The sequence below is a fragment of the Schistocerca nitens genome, chromosome 3, assembly GCF_023898315.1.
Source record: "Schistocerca nitens isolate TAMUIC-IGC-003100 chromosome 3, iqSchNite1.1, whole genome shotgun sequence".
In the NCBI taxonomy this organism is placed as follows: domain Eukaryota; kingdom Metazoa; phylum Arthropoda; class Insecta; order Orthoptera; family Acrididae; genus Schistocerca; species Schistocerca nitens.
In genome coordinates this window covers 208,256,935-208,277,254 of record NC_064616.1, presented here as the reverse complement: position 1 = coordinate 208,277,254, position 20,320 = coordinate 208,256,935, and the positions used below count along the sequence as shown (strand labels likewise).

General features: G+C 42.5%; 1 protein-coding gene and 1 non-coding gene across 4 annotated transcripts in view; both read left to right on the top strand.

The window, feature by feature from the left end:
• Nucleotides 1-5,591, top strand: part of LOC126248160 (organic cation transporter protein) — a 518,934-nt gene extending 513,343 nt beyond the window's left edge. For all 3 annotated transcript variants that reach the window (XM_049948906.1, XM_049948908.1, XM_049948907.1), the window contains exon 12: nucleotides 4,875-5,591. In XM_049948906.1, the coding sequence (XP_049804863.1) occupies nucleotides 4,875-4,938 (64 nt within the window). In that variant the 3' untranslated portion in view covers nucleotides 4,939-5,591. The remainder of the gene's footprint in view (nucleotides 1-4,874) is intronic.
• Nucleotides 5,592-16,222: 10,631 nt separating this feature from the next.
• On the top strand, nucleotides 16,223-16,297 carry Trnas-cga (transfer RNA serine (anticodon CGA)). The gene has a single exon. It is a non-coding gene; the product is annotated as a tRNA-Ser (tRNA).
• Nucleotides 16,298-20,320: the final 4,023 nt, after the last annotated feature.

Below are 20,320 nucleotides of genomic sequence, written 5' to 3'. Positions count from 1 at the left end.
CTATGGCTCAAGTTTAAAAGAATAGTTGACCATGCACTGAATATATATTTAGCCAGTAGAACAGATCATAATGGGAGGGACCTTCCATGGGTATACTGTCACCATAAAGAAATGTCTAAAGAAACAGAGACTATGACATAACAGGTGTAAAACAAAACATAGGACTGTAGATATAGAGATACTGAATGAAATGCATTTGACTGTCAATAGGGCAGTGTGTTAAGCCATCAGTGACCTTTGCAGCAGAAGATTGTCAAATTATCTTTTGCAAAACTAAAAAAAATTCTGGTGTTATGTAAAGGCTTTTAGTGGCACCAAATTTAGTGTCCAGTCCCTAGCAAATGAGACAGGAACTGAAACTGAAAATAGCAAAGGAAAAGCTGAAATGCTTAGCTGTGTTTCCAAATGTTCCTTTACAAAGGAAAGTCCAGGAGAACTGCCCCAATTTAATCCTTGTACCACTGAAAACATGAGTGAAATCAGTATTAGTGTCAGTGGTGTTGAAAAACAGCTGAAATCATTAAAACTGAACCAAGCTCCAGGGCCCAATGGAATGTCTATCAAATTCTATATTGAATTTGCAGCTGAGTTAGTCCGTTTTCTAACTATAAGCTATCATAAATCCCTCAAACAGAAAACCATGCCCAGTATTTGGAAGAAAGGACAGGTAACACCCTTCTACAAGAAGGGTAGTAGAAGTGATCCACAAAACTACTTTCCAATATTCTTGACATTGATTTGTTGTAGAATCTTAGAAAATATTCTGAGCTGGTACATAATGAGGTATCTTGAACAGAATGACCTCCATCCCAACCAGCATGGCTTCCAAAAACATCGATCATGTGAAACTCAACTCGCAATTTTATCACATGACATAGTTAAAAATCTGGATAAAGGCAGTCAGGTAGATGCAGTATTTCTTGATTTCCAAAAAGCATTTGATTCAGTAACACACACATGTTTGTTGTTAAAAGTTTGACCATATGAGGTATCAAGTGTAATTTGTGACTGGATTGAAGACCTTTTGATAGGGAAGACACAGCATGTTATCTTGGTTGGAGAGTCATTATCAGATGTAGAAGTAAGTTCGGGTGTGTCCTAGGTAAGTGTACTGGGAGCCTTGCTGTTCATGTTGTACGAGGGCCGTTCAGAAAGTAACCTCCGGTTGATTTAAAAAAATACACCAAGTTAAATAAAAATATTTTAATATATACATCTTACAACTACATCTTTGCACTATTTTTCTACATAGTCTCCATAGCGATTGAGGCACTTATCGTATCTCTTCACAAGCTTTCAAATTCCTTCTGCATAAAAATCACCCGCTTGTGCCTGGAGCCAGCCTGTGACCGTATCTTTGAGCTCTTCGTCGTCATCAAACCGCTGTGACCCAAGCCATTTCTTCAAATGCATGAAGAGGTGATAATCACTTGGCGCCAGGTCTGGGCTGTAAGGTGGATGGTTGATAACGTCCCACTTGAAGGACTCAAGAAGGGCCGTTCTTCTGCGAGCAGAGTGAGGACGGGCGTTATCGTGCAAAAAAAACGATACCGGAAGTCAGCATACCACGGCGTTTGTTCTGTATAGCCCGTCGTAACTTTTTTATTGTTTCACAGTACACGTCTTGATTAATGGTCGTACCACGTTCCATGAATTCAACCAACAACACCCCTTTGGCATCCCAAAACACCGTTGCCATCAGTTTTCTGGCAGAAAAATCTTGCGAGGCTTTTCTTGGTTTGGTAGGCGAATTTCAATGTGCCCACATCTTTGATTGTTCTTTTGTCTCAGGGTTCACGTACTTAATCCAGGTTTCGTCACCGGTCACGATTCTGTTTAACAATGGTTCTCCTTCGTCCTCATAACGTGACAGAAAGTCTAATGCAGAGGCCATTCTTTGAGTTTTGTGGTGGTCGGTAAGAATTTTGGGCACCCATCGTGCACAGAACTTACGGTAACCCAATCTTGCTGTCACTATCTCGTACAAGAGAGTCTTAGAAATCTGTGGAAAACCAGTAGACAACTCCGACATTGAGAAACGTCGATTTTCACGAACTTTTGCATCAACTGTCTGAACGAGTTCATCAGTCACCAATGATGGTCTACCACTCCTCTCTTCATCATGAACGTTTTCTCGTCCACTTTTAAATAAACGTACCCATTCACGGACAACTCCTTCACTCATAACTCTTCGTCCGTACACGGCACAAAGCCCACGATGAATAGCTGCTGCAGAATATCCTTTGGCTGTAAAAAAACTTATGACAGCACGCACTTCACATTTGGCGGGGTTTTCTATTGCAGCACACATTTCAAACTGCCACAAAAACTAAACTAGCGCAGGTACGACGTTCACTCGACCACGGCTTGATGCCGACTGACCTGTTGACTGCGTGAACGCACAGATGGCGTCGCTACTCCCCCCACAACCCGCACTGTGACCAATCGGAGGTTACTTTCTGAACCACCCTCGTATATTAACAACCTTGTGGACAATATCAACAGTAATCTCAGACTTTTTGCAGGTGATGCAGTTATCTGTAATGAAGTATTGCCCAAAAGAAGCTGCATAAATATTCAGTCAGATCTTGGCTTGATTTCAAAGTGGTGAAAAGACTGGCAACTTGCTTTAAATGTTCAGAAATGTAGAACTGTGAACCTCACAAAACAAAACAAAAAGTCATTGTATTCTATGATTATAATATCAATGGGTGTAACACTTTGTTGGGATATGAAATGGAATGATCAAATAGGCTCAGTTGTGAGTAAAGCTAGTGGTAGACTTCATTTTATTGGTAGAATACTGGGGAAGTGCAGTCAGTCTATAAAGGAAATTGCTTAAAAATCACTTGTGTGACCCATTCTAGAACCCTTCTCAAGTGTGTGAAACACGTACCAAATAGGATCAAATGGGGACATTAAACGTATACAGAGAAGGGCAACACAAATGATCACAAGTTTGTTTAACCTGTGGCAGAATGTTCCAGTGATGCTGTAGACACTGAATTGGCAGACTCCTGAAGACAGATGTAAACTATCCCAAGAAATCCTATTAACGTAGTTTCAAGAACTGGCTTTCAATGACGACTCTAGGAATATACTACAACTCCATATGTAATGCTCACTTGGGATTAGAATAATTACAGCACACACAGTGGCATTCAAACAATCATTCTTTCTGTGCTCCATACATGAATGTAATGGGAAGAAACTCTAATAACTGGTACAATGGGATGTACCCTCCGCCATGCATTTTGTGGTGGTTTTCAGAGTATGGATGTAGATGTAGAGAGTTGGTGATTGAAATTTCATGAAAAGATTCTGTCACAGCAAAAAACACCATTGTTTTAGTAATTGCCACACCAACTTGCATATCATCTTCATGATGCACTCTCCCCTATTTTGTACTTGTGGAGTATGTGGTTACCACATTGGTCTCTAGACAAGTGATGCCAGTTTTTGAAAACTAAAGTCACTACATCTTCTTTGAATATCTCTGCAGTTGTCTTTATAAGGCTGAGTGCAGCCTTTTCCAGGCCTTTCACTAACTAAAAATCCCCACTATTGTGATAAATCAAACCCAGGTACTTCTTATGGCATTCTGGCATGAGGTGTACATTTCCGCCTCAAAGTATCTATCTAGTTCTTGAAGACCTCTAGCTTTATTCTACCTTCTTCCTTCTGAACTACTTTGTCTAGAAAAATATTCTCTAAATTCATCCTCTCACTGGCCAGTCAAATGCAGATTTCCCTTATGGAAGTCTCTTCAAAAAAAGTAAGAAATATGTTACAGTTGGGTTGCCTCCCATAAAATAATTCTTAATTCCTGCTTGCGCATTGGAAAAATGATTTTCTCTTCTCGTGGGGTTTTGCCAGCTCTGACTAAACAGTATTTCTCTTATTCCTTAGATCTCATGTCTTCTTGTGAGTTTATTACATTATCTTCAGATGAAGTGAGTTTATTACATTGTATTCAGATGAACTCGGTTAATGCACATAAATGGAATACCCTTTTTCACCATGTAGCTGATGCTGTTTTGGTTTCAGTTACCATGGTATCATCGTTAACTCTGAAATTGCAAGAAATGCAAAGTGACTGTTTATGAACACTCTGCAGATACCCCTCATTTTTCACTCATCTTTCTTCCATGATGTTTTACAAGATGCACCCAAAAGCTAATGTGCAATGTGATTACAGTAATTTGACACTGATTTGCAACTGTACCACATGTGGATATCCAGCAAGTATGATAGTCAATGGCATTCCTAACCACCATAAAACTGTAAGGGAGGTGTGTGTGATATTATATGATTGTGACAGTGAAAAGTAAGTGATAATTTCTCCATCAGGCCTCTAAACATGTTAGAGCATGTAAAAGATGTCTGATACAGATACATTAGTGACCTGAGGGGAGAGTCGGACCAAACTGAATGAAAGTGGTCAGTGGAAGGAGTAATTTAGTTTGTATCAAAATTTTATAGCTTCAGATTTGAAGAACATCAGGTCAGGATCTTTCTCCTTTTGCTACAGTTTTCAATGTGTGTCGTGCATTATACATTCATGCTTCCATAAGCATGTATCACAATTCTACAGAGCAGAAAGTTTTTCAGGAATACAGGAATGCATATAAGTAAACACTGAACAATCAGTTAGTATTAACAGACTGAAATAAAATAAGCACTATCACAAATAAAACATAACATCAAATATAAGCTGTAATAGAGTAACCATTAGTTGAAGCAGATAGATTTTATTTTTAATTAGTCTAATATATTACTGAAAATCATAACAGAATGATTTAATTATAATGATGTATACTTTAGTTAGATCATGCTGAACTATTTAATTGTATTTGTTTAATTTTTCTCTTCAGAAGGATGAGCACAGTTGAAAAACAGAGGACAAATAATTCTTCAACAGGCAGCTGCAACAGCTAATACATGAAGTGAAATGGCTGTAATTATTTATGGCCAAAAACCATGCTGTGAGGCATTTTTGCACCTAATACTCACAAGAATAAAGTAGGATTCTGACGAGATATGATGTGTACCATAACAGTCACAACAGAAAATTATTATTGAGCTGTTACACAAGCAGCAGATTCTGGGCCAACCTTGATGGCATTTCATTAGCCCGTTGACAATGTTTGTGGGATTGGACATAGAAGTATCAGATATGTGTCTGTAGAATATGATCAGACATTTTTCTTTCTAAGTGTTCATTTACTTGCACTGAAGTCTATGTTGAAATAGAATACTGTAAATATTGCATAAAAGAGAGACTTTAATATGATTGAGACACAATGTAAATACTGATGATGAATAATTAGTGTCCCATGTGTAGTTTTCTGAATACAAAACTGGAAACTACAGGTGCTATGTAACCATGTATTTTTGAAGTTATGAAAGATAGACTGCACATGTGTGTTGTTGATTAATGTGCTCTGTGAATGAGTTTTTATTTGAACATCAGATGTAAAAGTGTTATGTGAAGACTTCCATGCATTGTTAAGAGTACAAAACATTTTATCCTGTGCTATGTACATTTTTGTCATGCTCATTTGAATAATAAATTTCACGTTTCATTTTAATCAATGTTGTGACTCATATCTGTTGGCAAGAAGGAAGAGTAAGATGGATAATCATACACTCAAAATAAATGTAATGAAGTTCTGAATGATGACTATACAGCCCCTTATCTTGTAAAAGTATTGTTCTTATACTAATTTGAGAACATTATTTTCTGGGTTCCTAATACAATAATACATAATCAGTACTAATATGTTACTCATTGAATTGATATTTTGTCTTTTTCTATTTTTGTATTCTGTAAACATCGAGAAGATTGGAGTAGAAAAAGAGTGAAAGACTGTAATGAATGATACTATATGTGTGGTATAGCAAGCTGAAAAACCTCACCTGTAATGAAACGATACACTAATAAAGAAATGCTGCTTACTATAGGCTTCCAAAGGGAAAATTCTACAACTTCCAGAAAATTATTCATTTATACTGGAGCCAATGAGTTATCAATCAAGTACTTACTATATTTACACATGAATTGAATGTTATTGCTAAAAGTTAATTACTGAGTATCATGTGGTTTACAGTTGTTGCCTAAACTTGTGGGTGCTTCCATTGTCAGTTTAATAATTTTAAAATCTGTAATGCAGGTGGAGGGGTTTTGATTTGACATCAATTTCTTTTTCATTGTGTATGGTTTGTTGGTTTCATGTCTGTCTGCTCTCATATGATAATAATGTTTATATTTCTCTCCATTCCATACTTTAAGAAGTATCACAGCATGTGTCACAAATCTTCTCTCTCTTCTGAGGCTATGGCAGTTTTTACAGATTCCTGTAAAAAAATACGTTTAAGCTACCGCAAAAAATTACTGATTAGAAAAAGATCACAAAAAGAAGTTTACAGTCACATAAAGGAAGAAAAAATGTCTACATAGCAATCTCCAAGGACAATAATACAGAAAAGGTGATGCTCTTGTTCATCCCAAAGTATGTAGAGCAAGGGTAAATGAGTAACTGAAACCAAGCACTTGGCATTCGAGTTACTCATTCAGTAGAATGTTTATTAAGTAAAGGAGAGACCCGCCCGGTTGGACGTGTGGTCTAACGCACGGCTTTCCGGGCGGGAAGGAGCGCCTGGACCCCGGCACGAATCCGCCCAGCAGATTTGAGTCGAGGTCCGGTGAACCGGCCAGTCTGTGGATGGTTTTTAGGCAGTTTTACATGTGCCTCGGCGAATGCGGTTGGGTTCCCCTTATTCCACCTCAGTTACACTATGCCGGCGATTGCTGCGCAAACAAGTTCTCCATGTACACGTACACCACCATTACTCTACCATGCAAACATAGGGGTTACACTCATCTGGTGTGAGAAGTTCCCTGGGAGGTCCACCGGGGGCCGAACCGCACAATAACCCTGGGTTCGGTGCGGGGCGACGGAGGGGTGAAGTGGACTGCGGTAGTCGTCGTGGAGTTGTGGACCACTGCAGCTGCGGCGAGGAAGGAGCCTCTCCGTCGTTTCTAGGTCCCAAGTTAACATACAATACAATACAAGTAAGAGAGACTAAATATATAGAGCAGCACTGTCAGATGTAAACTCGCAGCAGAAAACTGCATAAATTTGGGGCCAGTGCTCATTTGAATGTCCATTCCAGAACTTGAGATTGGAATTTGAAGACACATCCCCAATAATCCCAAAGAAGAATCCTGTAGGCAGATCACAAGGCAGGGAATAAACTCCTAAAGGAAAGATGTTGCATATACCTGAGGTAGATAAATTAAAATGTGTTGTTATAATGTTCAAAGAATGTATGAAGACAGTTAAGACCTTTCAGATAAAGAAAAAGTTCCTTTTTAACCACTTACGACTCAAGAAAATTTACAGAAAAGGAGTGGAGGATGCATAACATAACTGCGTACAGCAAGACTACGACAGTATCCATGCAATTGCTATTTTCGTGGGTATACTTAACGTGACCCCGCCTTGGGCGTGATAGTCCCGCTTTCAGGCTGCCTGTCCCGTTGTCCCCAGCCAGTGCAAAAATGTCCTACTTTTGCAAACAGAGCAAACGATAAATTGATTAGACGTACCCACTACCTACCTATATTCATTACATTCAAAACGCGCGGGTGATGGTGGCAGCACGGGCAGCGTGGAGAAGACAGAGCGAGTGACATGCAAGAGCGAGATAGATGCTGCCGCTCAACTCAGCCAACAATCGCATGGCGCGGGTGCCAGTTTCACTGGCGGCAACATTTTTTAGTTTTAGTCCGTATTGGAATGTATTTTATGTTCTCGGGTTTCCAACCGCGTCAATTGCTTAAAACTACACGAGCTTTCGGCCAAGTACTCCTTGGCCATTGTCAAGTGTTATGACTGCCAGTGGGCTGTTGGTGCGCCCTTATATACGTTAGCTGCCGGCTGTGACGTCACTGGTGCGCGTGACATCGCCATATATGGGCATGTTTTGAGTCGGCGTTCGATGTGCCTTCTTCAACCGCGCGATCGCTGGATCCCACGCAGCACTGAGCTGTAAGCCACCATCTCTATTCGGGGTGTTTGCGGTAAGTTTTATTTCAATAACTTCCTTTATTAAACTGTCCCAGAAGCCGTTAGTGCGAGGCACCACAGAGGTATCGTCAAATTTTATGTGGTGACCGGTTTCTAATGCATGCTCAGCTAACGCAGATTTCTCTAGATAGCGTAGGCGATAATACCTCTCATGTTCTTTCCTGCGTTGTTCCACAGTGCGCATTGTTTGTCCGATGTACTTCTGGCCACACTCACAAGATATTTCGTAGACTCCAGGTGTTCTGAGACCTACTGAATCTTTAACTGGTCTCAGTAATTGACGGATTTTCGTTGGAGGCCTGAAGATTGATTTGATCTTGCGTCTTTTCAACAGGCGGCTTATCTTGCCCGACACAGAGCCACAGAATGGCAGCAAAGCAAGTTTCTTTTCCTGTTCTTCGTCGGTGGTGTTATTCTGATATTTCCCAGAAATCACTTCTTTCACTTGATGGGCGCTGTAGCCGTTATTCCTGAAAACCTTGCGTACGTGGCTCCGTTCGTGGGGCAGGTTATCGTCGTCTGATATTACTCTTGCACGATGCATCAATGTTTGTATACTGTGCGCTTCTGTGCTGGATGATGATGGCTGGTGGCCTGCAGGTACAGGTCTGTGTGGGTGGGTTTTCTGTAGACGCTGTGGCCAAGACACCCACTTCGTTTACGGTGGACAAGGACGTCGAGGAAGTGTAATGCATTATCTTTTTCCACCTCCATGGTGAACTGGATCTTACCGTTGATGCCACTGAGGTGTTCTAAACACTCGTCTAGTTTCTCGCGCCCGTGTGGCCAAATGACGAACGTGTCGTCAACGTATCGAAAGAAAAATTTCGGCTTCAATGGCTCAGTATCTATGGCAATAACCTCAAAATTCTCCATGAAGAGGTTTGCAACAGCTGGAGCCAACGGGCTACCCATTGCTACGCCGTCTGTCTGATCGTAATACAGGCCGTTGTACACGAAATAGGAGGACGTAAGAGTGTGCCTAAATAGCTCGACCACGTCACTTACAAAGTACTGGGAAATTAGGTCCAAAGCGTCTTTGATAGGCACATTCGTAAACAACGCCACTACATCAAAACTGACCATAATATCGTCCTTACTAAGGCGTAGATGGTTGATTCTGCTGATAAATTCTGCTGAGTTTTTTATATGATGTTCGCAGTGTCCCACATGTGGAGCGAGGAGCTTGGCCAAGTACTTCGCCAGCTTGTATGTTGGAGAACCTATTGTGGACACAATAAGGCGAAATGTCGTCCCGTCCTTGTGTATCTTCGGTAAACCATAAGCAGTAGGTGGTCTAGGCGCCTGTGGGAGAAGATTCTTAACCACACTGTTTTCCACTGAAGATTATTATTATGAGAGGTATTATGGCCTACGCTATCCAGAGAAATCTGCGTTAGCTGAGCATGCATTAGAAAACGGTCACCAAATAAAATTTGACGATACCTCTGTCGTGGCTCGCACTAAAGGCTTCTGGGACAGTTTAATAAAGGAAGCTATTGAAATAAAAATTACCGCAAACACCTTGAATAGAGATGGTGGCTTACAGCTCAGTACTGCGTGGGATCCAGCGATCGCGCGGTTGAAGAGGGCACATCGAACGCTGACTCAAAACGTGCTCATATATGGCGATGTCACGGGCACCAGTGACGTCACAGCCGGCAGCTAACGTATATAAGGGCGCACCAACAGCCCACTGGCAGTCATAACACTTGACAGTGGCCAAGGAGTGTTTGGCCAAAAGCTCGTGTAGTTTTAAGCAATTGACGCGGTTGGAACCCGAGAACATTTTATTCAATGCTATCGCCGCGAGACTCTGCATTCATACAACTCATTCAACGTTTTCATGTTTGTGTGTTTGTAGCATTAGGTGGTGGTTGTTAGCGTTTAACGTCCCGTCGACAACGAGGTCATTAGAGACGGAGCGCAAGCTCGGGTTAGGGAAGGATTGGGAAGGAAATCGGCCGTGCCCTTTCAAAGGAACCATCCCGGCATTTGCCTGAAACGATTTAGGGAAATCACGGAAAACCTAAATCAGGATGGCCGGAGACGGGATTGAACCGTCGTCCTCCCGAATGCGAGTCCAGTGTGCTAACCACTGCGCCACCTCGCTCGGTTGTAGCATTAGAAACATGCCTAAACGTAAGTGTATTTTTAATATTACTCTGCAAAATAAGTTTCCATTTATAAAACAAAGGCGTGGTGCATCAGATGTTACGTGTGAAAAGTGTCGTACCGATTTTAGTGTTGGTCATGGTGGTGTCAGCGGTACTGAGAAACAGTTAAAATCGGAAAAACCGGGACGGTTCCTTTGAAAGGGCACGGCCGACTTCCTTCCCCGTCCTTCCCTAATCCGATGAGACCGATGACCTCGCTGTCTGGTCTCCTTCCCCTAACAACCCATCCCAACCCTCGGAAAAACACATGTTTTCCTATGACGCTTCTGCTTCCAGCTTGTCAATGTTTGCTTTTTTCGAAAGAATCGATTTGTCGGCTGCGAAGGATTTGGATGTAGCTGCGGCGGAAGGTGCATGGGTGTATCACATGGTTCAAGAAAACCACAGCTTTCGCTCAAATGACTGTGTCTCTACTTCAATTGAAACATGTTTTGAGAGAAAATTTAGATATACTCGTCCAAAATCCCACGCTATTGTTATACATGTGCTGGCACCTATGCTGATGGGTGAATTCATAGAGCCCACTGCATATCTTTACTAACGGATGCTTCTAATCATGGCTCAATAAAATAATTCCCTGTTTTGATTCGATATTTTTTACCTTATGAAGGTGTGACAGTCAAGATTTTAGAGTTTCGAGAGCAGCCTGGTGAAACATAGGGTGGTGTTGTCGATTATTTGAAGGATGTATTGCCGTGAAATGATTTAAATAAAAAAATTGTGGAATTTTGTGGAGACAATACTAACTGCAGTTTTGGAGGAAAGAATAGACAAGGAAGTAATAATGTTCTTGCAAAATTGAACTTATCGGTCGGAGGGCAACTCATTGGGACTGGATGTGGAGCCCTTATAGTTCACGCAGCAATCGAAACAGCTACAGGTTGTTTCCCTGTGGGCTTCTAATGTTCATTGTGAAAATTTACTTTTTTTTACATCTACAGCTTTCGTACAGAAGCTCTTAAAGAGTTCTGTGTCTTCAACGACACTGTATCAGAAACTGCTGGGTTACAGCAAAACCAGGTGGCTCGCGTTAATGCTGGCTCTTGAAAGAATTTTAAAAGTATATCAGCCCTTAAAAAGCTAATTTCTCTACATCGAAAAATGCCCAAATATTTTAAAAACTTTTTCGAAAAAACCACCTCTGAATTACGGTTACACTTTTTGCATGCACAGGCAAACGGTGTTAAAAATTGAAGCACAATGCGTATCTGCTATAGAATCTACAAAGGAAATAAGGCGTCTCCGAGATAACTTGGCACGTAACGAGGGTTCGCTTTTTCTTCCTCACACCGTCCTCAATCTAATAACGAAATTACAAGGAACTGACGCTGTCGTTCCGGGTGTAGAAACTGCGGCGGCAGAATTTTATAAGTCTAGCAAAGAATACTTGGATCAGCGGTGTCAGTTCAATGCAGACTTACAAGGGAATCTCCCCATCGCAACCCCCTCAGATTTAGTTATTAGTTGGCAAAGTCGATAGGCCTTGAAAAACTGAACACAAATCAATCGAGAAAACAGGAAGAAGTTGTGTGAAACTATGAAAAAATAACCAAAATATACAAACTTAGTAGTCCATGTGCCAGATAAGCAACATCAAGGATACGGTAAGCTACGGAGCGCCGTGGTCCCGTGGTTAGTGTGAGCAGCTGCGGAACGAGAGGTCCTTGGTTCAAGTCTTCCCTCGAGTAAAGAGTTTAACTTTTTATTTTCGCAAAGTTATGATCTGTCCATTCGTTCATTGACGTCTCTGTTCACTGTAATAAGTTTAGTGTCTGTGTTTTGCGACCGCACCACAGAACCGTGCGATTAGTAGACGAAAGGACGTGCCTCTCCATTGCATTGCATTGCATTTGATTGCAAGGTCATTTGTCAACCGATTCCGCCACAGGAAAACACGTCTGATATATTCTATACGACACTGGTGACGGCATGTGCGTCACATGACAGGAGTATGTTGTCGACCCACCTAACTTGTACACTTGGCGAATGGGTAAAAAGATTCTTTTACCTTGCCCGATTTAGGTTTTGTTGTGGATGTGATAATCACTCTCAAAAAAGTGGTGAAAAAATTAGAGTTTGTCACATAAACTGAAAATAAAAAATTAAACTTTTCACTGGGGGAAGACTTGAACCAAGGACCTCTCGTTCCGCAGCTGCTCACGCTAGCCACGGGACCGTGGTGCTCCGGAGTTCGGTGTATCCTTGACGTTGCTTATCTTACACATGGACTACTCAGTTTGTATATTTTGCTTATTTTTTCATAGTTCCACACAACTTCTTCCTGTTTTCTCGATTGATCTGTGTTCAGTTTTTCAAGGCCTATCCACTGTGCCAACTTATAACTAAATCTGAGAGGGGTGCGATGAGGAGGTTCCCTTGTTAGAAGTGTTTGACTGGACAACTCTGACTAAAGTATCTACGTGCGAAGAAATACAAAATGTGACGGATTTGCTGATTACACAAGGATTTCTCAGCAGCGACCAAGATACGGACGTATTCGATGAGTTTTCTCTTATTTCCCACTACGTCTGAGCTGAAAAAATATCAAGCTGGAACGTTAAAAATGTTGCTACTGGAGACCGTTGGGTGGAGTTGTTCACACATTTCCGTGACAACAATCTGAACTGTATCAAATTTCTTATTATTATTGAATACGTTTTATATTTGCCTGGAAGTAACGCACCTCTCAAAATAGTTTTTTCTCAAATCAATAAGACATGGTCAAGCGACAAAACACAGTGAAACGTCGCAGTTTTGAAAGCCATTTTGTTTACGAAGACTAACAACAGCAAATCATGTGATAAGCTCCACTCCTACTTGAAAATTAGATCCGACATTTTGAAACTGATTACCTCCGTCGAAAAATATACACTACTGGCCATTAAAATTGCTACACCATGAATATGACGTGCTACAGACGCGAAATTTAACCGACAGGAAGAAGATGCTGTGATACGCAAATGATTAGCTTTTCAGAGCATTCACACAAGGTTGGCGCCGGTGGAGACACCTACAACGTGCTGACATCAGGAAAGTTTCCAAGCGACTTCTCATACACAAACAGCAGTTGACCGGCGTTGCCTGGTGAAACGTCGTTGTGATGCCCCGTGTAAGGAGGAGAAATGCGTACTATCACGTTTCCGACTTTGATAAAGGTCCTATTGTAACCTATCGCGATTGCGGTTTATCGTATCGCGACAATACTGCTCGGGTTGACTGTTAGCAGAATATGGAATCGGTGGGTTCAGAGGATAATACGGAACGCTGTGCTGGATCCCAACGTCGTCGTATCACTAGCAGTCGAGATGACAGGCATCTTATTCGCATGGTTGCAACGGATCATGCAGCCACGTCTCGATCCCTGAGTCAACAGATGGGGACGTTTGCAAGACAACAACCATCTGCACCAACAGTTCGACGACGTTTGCAGCAGCATGGACTATCAGCTCGGAGACCATGGCTGCGGTTACCCTTGACGCTGCATCACACACATCGCCTGCGATGGTGTACTCAACGACGAACGTGGGTGCACGAATGGCCAAACTTCAGTTTTTTGGATGAATCCAGGTTATGTTTACAGCATTATGATGGTCGCATCCGTGTTTGGCGACATCGCGGTGAACGCACATTGGACGCGTGTATTCGTTATCGCCATACTGGTGTATCACCCGGCGTGATGATATGGGGTGCCATTGGTTACACGTTCCGGTCACCTCATGTTCGCATTGACGGCACTTTGAACAGTGGACGTTACATTTCCGATGTGTTACGACCCGTGGCTCTATCCTTGATTCGATCCCTGCGAAACCCTACATTTCAGCAGGATAATGCATGACCGCATGTTGCAGGTCTTGTACGGGCCTTTCTGGATACAGAAAATGTTCGATTGTTGTCCTGGCCAGCACATTCTCTAGATCACTCACCAATTGAAAACGTCTGGTCAATGGAGGCCGAGGAACTGTCTCGTCACAATACGCCAGTCACTACTCTTGATGAACTATGGTATTGTGTTGAAGCTGCATGGGAGCTGTACCTGTACACGCCATCCAAGTTCTGTTTCACTCAATGCCCAGGCGTATCGAGGCCGTTATTATGACCAGAGTTGGTTATTCTCGCTACTGACCTCTCAGGATGTATGCACCCAAATTGCGTGAAAATGTAATCACATGTTAGTTCTAGTATAATGTGTTTGTCCAATGAATACCTATTTATCATCTGCATTTCTTCTTGGTTGTAGCAATTTTAATGGCCAGTAGTGTAAATGAGTGACATTGATATCAAAGATCGTTGTGGACAAATTTTGAATGAGAATGACATTGATATCAAAGACAAAGGTTTTACAATACCACTCCCTGCGTTGCACATTCATTAAATTTTGTTGCCAACTACCTATCGATGGATTCTTCTTCTGAAAGTACTGAAAGTAACTGGAACAAAAATTCAGATTTTGAAAAGGTTGTTGGACGATGTTGGTCGGCCCGAGCAGGTGCTGCAATGGCACTTGTGTGAGGTTTTGCTTTGTATGGCCTATCTAACAAGATGGATCAAAAGGTAAGAGTATCGTAATTAGTCTTAAGGACTAATTTCGAAGATGGATAACTTGTAAATGGGAATAATTACTATCGCTTAGAACTAAACCGTAGAATGCTTACAAACGACCAGCTCTTCATTGAAGTCGTCTGGTCAAAGCCTTAACACATTTAGCTGACAACGTGTCAAAAGGCTGAATAATCACCCTTTGCAGCACGAACCGCTACGAGGCGTGCCGGAAGAGAGTCAGTGATGTCCTGAAAGTTACCGACAGGGATGTGAAGCGATACCGAGTCCAGTGCCGTGGCCAGCTCAGCCTGTCTTCTCGGTTGAGGATCCATAGCGCGAACAGCTCGATCAAGGTGGTCCCACAGATTCTCGGATGGGGTAAATCCGGGGACTTTGATGGCCAGAAGTGTGCGGTAAAGCCATCCTTCGCACTTTCAACCACTCATGTGCCTGCGTGCTGTGTGACACTCGGAACTGTCCTGCTGTCCTGCCATCGTCCAGAGGAACAACAAACTACATTAGGGATGGACATGATCTCCAAGGAAAGTGTATACTTGGCCTGATCCATTGCACTTCCTTAGTGAGGAGATCACCCAACGAATGCGACGAAAACACTCCCTAGCTCATAACGCATGCATGTGGTTAGCTTTCAGACGTTACACGCCGTACACACCAATGACCAATTGCCTGATGAAGCACATCTACATCTACTAGGGTCACTCCAAAAGAAATGCACACTATTTTATTTAACTCATCTTTTATTCTACATGTTTGAAAGCTTTACAGTGTGTAGATACATCCTTTAGGAACATTTTTTCTTTCCAGAATGAGATTTTCACTCTGCAGCGGAGTGTGCGCTGATATGAAACTTCCTGGCAGATTAAAACTGTGTGCCCGACCGAGACTCGAACTCGGGACCTTTGCCTTTCGCGGGCAAGTGAAAATCTCATTCTGGAAACATCCCCCAGGCTGTGGCTAAGCCATGTCTCCGCAATATCCTTTCTTTCAGGAGTGCTAGTTCTGCATGGTTCGCAGGAGAGCTTCTGTAAAGTTTGGAAGGTAGGAGACGAGGTACTGGCAGAAGTAAAGCTGTGAGTACCGGGCGTGAGTCGTGCTTCGGTAGCTCAGTTGGTAGAGCACTTGCCCGCGAAAGGCAAAGGTCCCGAGTTCGAGTCTCGATCGGGCACACAGTTTTAATCTGCCAGGAAGTTTCATATCAGCGCACACTCCGCTGCAGAGTGAAAATCTCATTCTGGAAACATCCCCCAGGCTGTGGCTAAGCCATGTCTCTGCAATATCCTTTCTTTCAGGAGTGCTAGTTCTGCATGGTTCGCAGGAGAGCTTCTGTAAAGTTTGGAAGGTAGGAGACGAGGTACTGGCAGAAGTAAAGCTGTGAGTAGCGGGCGTGAGTCGTGCTTCGGTAGCTCAGTTGGTAGAGCACTTGCCCGCGAAAGGCAAAGGTCCCGAGTTCGAGTCTCGGTCGGGCAGACAGTTTTAATCTGCCAGGAAGTTTCATATCAGCGCACACTCCGCTGCAGAGTGAAAATCTCATTCTGGAAACATCCCCAGGTTGTGGCTAAGCCATGTCTCCGCAATATCCTTTCTTTCAGGAGTGCTAGTTCTGCATGGTTCGCAGGAGAGCTTCTGTAAAGTTTGGAAGGTAGGAGACGAGGTACTGGCAGAAGTAAAGCTGTGAGTACCGGGCGTGAGTCGTGCTTCGGTAGCTCAGTTGGTAGAGCACTTGCCCGCGAAAGGAAAAGGTCCCGAGTTCGAGTCTCGGTCGGGCACACAGTTTTAATCTGCCAGGAAGTTTCATATCAGCGCACACTCCGCTGCAGAGTGAAAATCTCATTCTGGAAACATCCCCCAGGCTGTGGCTAAGCCATGTCTCCGCAATATCCTTTCTTTCAGGAGTGCTAGTTCTGCATGGTTCGCAGGAGAGCTTCTGTAAAGTTTGGAAGGTAGGAGACGAGGTACTGGCAGAAGTAAAGCTGTGAGTACCGGGCGTGAGTCATGCTTCGGTAGCTCGGTTAGAGCACTTGCCCGCGAAAGGCAAAGGTCCCGAGTTCGAGTCTCGGTCGGGCACACAGTTTTAATCTGCCAGGAAGTTTCATTTTTTCTTTATTTCTCCACATAATTTCAATCCCTATCAACTGCCTTATGCCATCTTGGAACCAGCGCCTGTATACCCGCACGGTAAAATTCTGGACCAACCTGTTGGAGACACTGTTTGTAAGCGTGCACAAGGAAGTCATCATCTTCAAACCTTGTTCCACGAAGAGAGTCTTTCAGTTTCCGAAAGAGAAGATAGTCACATGGAGCCAGGTCAGGACTGTAAGGCGGGTGTTTCAGTGTTGTCCATCCGAGTTTTGTGACCGCTCCATGGTTTTTTGACTCACGTGTGGCCGTGAATTGTCGTGCAACAGCAAAACATTCTGCTTTTGCCGATGTGGTCGAACACAACTCAGTCGAGCTTGAAGTTTATACAGTGTCGTCACATATGCATCAGAATTTATGGTTGTTCCACTTGGCATTATGTCCACAAGCAAGAGTCTTTCGGAATCGAAAAACACCGTAGCCATAACTTTTCCAGCAGAAGACGTAGTTTTGAATTTTTTTTCCTAGGGTGAATTTGCATGATGCCACTCCATTGATTGCCTCTTCGTCTCTGGTGAAAAATGGTGGAGACATCTTTCATCATCTGTCTTCCAAGAAATTCATCTCCATCATTCTTGTACTGTTCCAAAAGTTCTCTGCATACCGTTTTTCTTGTTTCCTTGTGAGCCACTGTCAACATCCTGGCACAAATCTTTTTTAACGCCAACACTTTCAGTATTCTGCAAACACTTCCTTCTCCTATCTCAACGTAGCGTGACAATTGGTTCACTGTGATGCGTCTGTCAGCAGTCACCAATTCGTTAACTCTCTGCACATTGTCTGGAGTGTGTGCAGTACGAGGCCTGCCGCTGTGAGAACAATCCTCAATATTGCCGTGCCCTCTTTCATCAGGTAACCTGCTTGCCCACCGACTAACTGTACTGCGATCGACAGCAGCATCTCCATACACCTTTATCAACCTCTTGTGGATGTTTCCCACTGTCTCGTTTTCATAGCACAGTAGTTCTATGACAGCACATTGCTTCTGACGAACGTCAAGTGTAGCAGCAGCAATCTTGAAGACATGCTGTGACGGCGCCGCTCACGGGAACCGGTTCAACTAAGCTTGAAAACAAGTGGGAAGGATGTATCTAAACACTGTAAAACTTTCACACATGCAGAATGAAAACTGTATTTTTACAAAAACAGTGTGCATTTCTTTTGGAGTGACCCTCGTACATGGCTGCTCAGCAAATCACACTTAAGTGTCTGGCAGAGGGTTCATCGACCCATCTTCACAATAATTCTCTATTATTCCAATCTCGAATAGTGCCAAAAAAACGAACACCTCTATCTTTCAGTGAGAGCTCTATTTTCCCTTATTTTATTATGATGATAATTTTTCCCTATGTAGGTCGGCGTCAGAAAAATATTTTCGCATTCGGAGGAGAAAGTTGGTGATAGAAATTTTGTGAGAAGATCCCGCCGCAAAGAGAAAAGCCTTTATTTTAATGATGTCCACTCTGAAATACTAATTATGTACGTACAATCACCAACAAATTTTACATATTCACAGACACCTTTTCCTTTTATCCAAATAAATGCAGATTCATTAGGATTGAGTTTTCTTCTGTTACGTGTATACAATACAAGTGGAGAGGTAGAATCAAAAGCAGATTTACCAAAGTCTTTATTAGTAAGTTCAAACATATGATAGGTACGATAGGCAATTACATCTCTATCATTAAAACTTTCAAGTCCAGGTACACTAGAAACTGTTACGTGTATACAATACAAGTGGAGAGGTAGAATCAAAAGCAGATTTACCAAAGTCTTTATTAGAAAGTTCAAACATATAATAGGTACGATAGGCAATTACATCTCTTTCATTAAAACTTTCAAGTCCAGGTACACTAGAAACTCCGCTGCCTCCTCTCAATATAGCAACAGTGAACAATCCATTTCCATGTGAGAAAGTGTCGTTAATATCGAGGCGGGACGCGCACACCTAGAACACCCAGTGTGCGCGTCCGGGATAACGCTCCCACTGGCCACTGGGAAAACGCTAAGTCCACGCACAGTATACGAGGTGTGGCTAGAAAAAAACCGGACTAGTACTGGTGAAACAATAAAACGAATGCAATAAGGCTGAAAGTCGCGTGGCCTGTCACGTGACTCTCGCTCCGCCTACTGCTCGAGTTTCATCTGCCTCCTGCACTCAGTCTGCCCGTGGCGTCTGTTTTAAGTAGTTGACGTTTTGTCTGTGCGTCGGAAAATGTTGAGTGTACAGAAAGAACAGCGTGTTAACATCAAATTTTGTTTCAAACTAGGAAAATCTGCAAGTGAAACGTTTGTAATGTTACAACAAGTGTACGGCGATGATTGTTTATCGCGGACACAAGTGTTTGAGTGGTTTAAACGATTTAAAGATGGCCGCGAAGACACCAGTGATGACACTAGCACTGGCAGATTATTGTCAGCAAAAACTGATGGAAACATTGAAAAAATCGGTAAACTTGTTCGACAAGATCGCCGTTTAACAATCAGAGCAGTGTCTGAGTTAACAGGAGTTGACAAGGAAAGTGTTAGGCAGATTCTTCATGAAAGTTTCAACATGAACAAAGTGTGTTCAAAAATGGTTCCAAAGTGTCTCACAATTGAACAGAAGGAACGCCGAAGAATGATTTGTTCTGACATCCTGGAAAACATTGAAAGTGATCCCACCTTCTTACAAAATGTTATTACTTGCGATGAATCGTGGTTTTTTACTTACGATCCCGAAACTAAACGCCAATCGATGCATTGGAAAACTCCTGATTCTCCACGACAAAAAAAGCACGAATGTCAAAATCGAAATTCAAGGCAATGATGATTGTTTTTTTTGACATCAAAGGGATTGTGCACATTGATTGGGTACCAGAGGGACAAACAGTGAATCAGCATTACTACATTAGCGTCCTGGCTACCCTACGTGAGCGAGTACGGAGAAAACGGAACGATTTGTGGAGAAAAAAGTCATGGATCCTTCACCGAGACAATGCCCCAGCTCACAGTGCGTTGTCAGTGAAGACGTTTTTGGCAAAACACAACATTCCCATCTTAGATCATCCACCCTACTCACCTGATTTGGCCCCCTGTGACTTTTTTCTTTTCGCTAAAGTCAAGTCAGCTTTGAAAGGAACTAGATTTGAGACTGTTGAAGCAGTAAAAGAAAAAGCGACGGAAGTAATGTATGGACTTACCGAAAATGATCTGCAGCATTGCTATGAACAGTGGAAAATTCGTATGGAGCGGTGTAGAGGCCGAGGAGGAGAGTACATTGAAGGAGATAACATGGCATTGTAAATAATTGTAAATAAATGTTTTTTCCAGCATCAGTCCGGTTTTTTTCTAGCCGCACCTCGTATAAGCGGG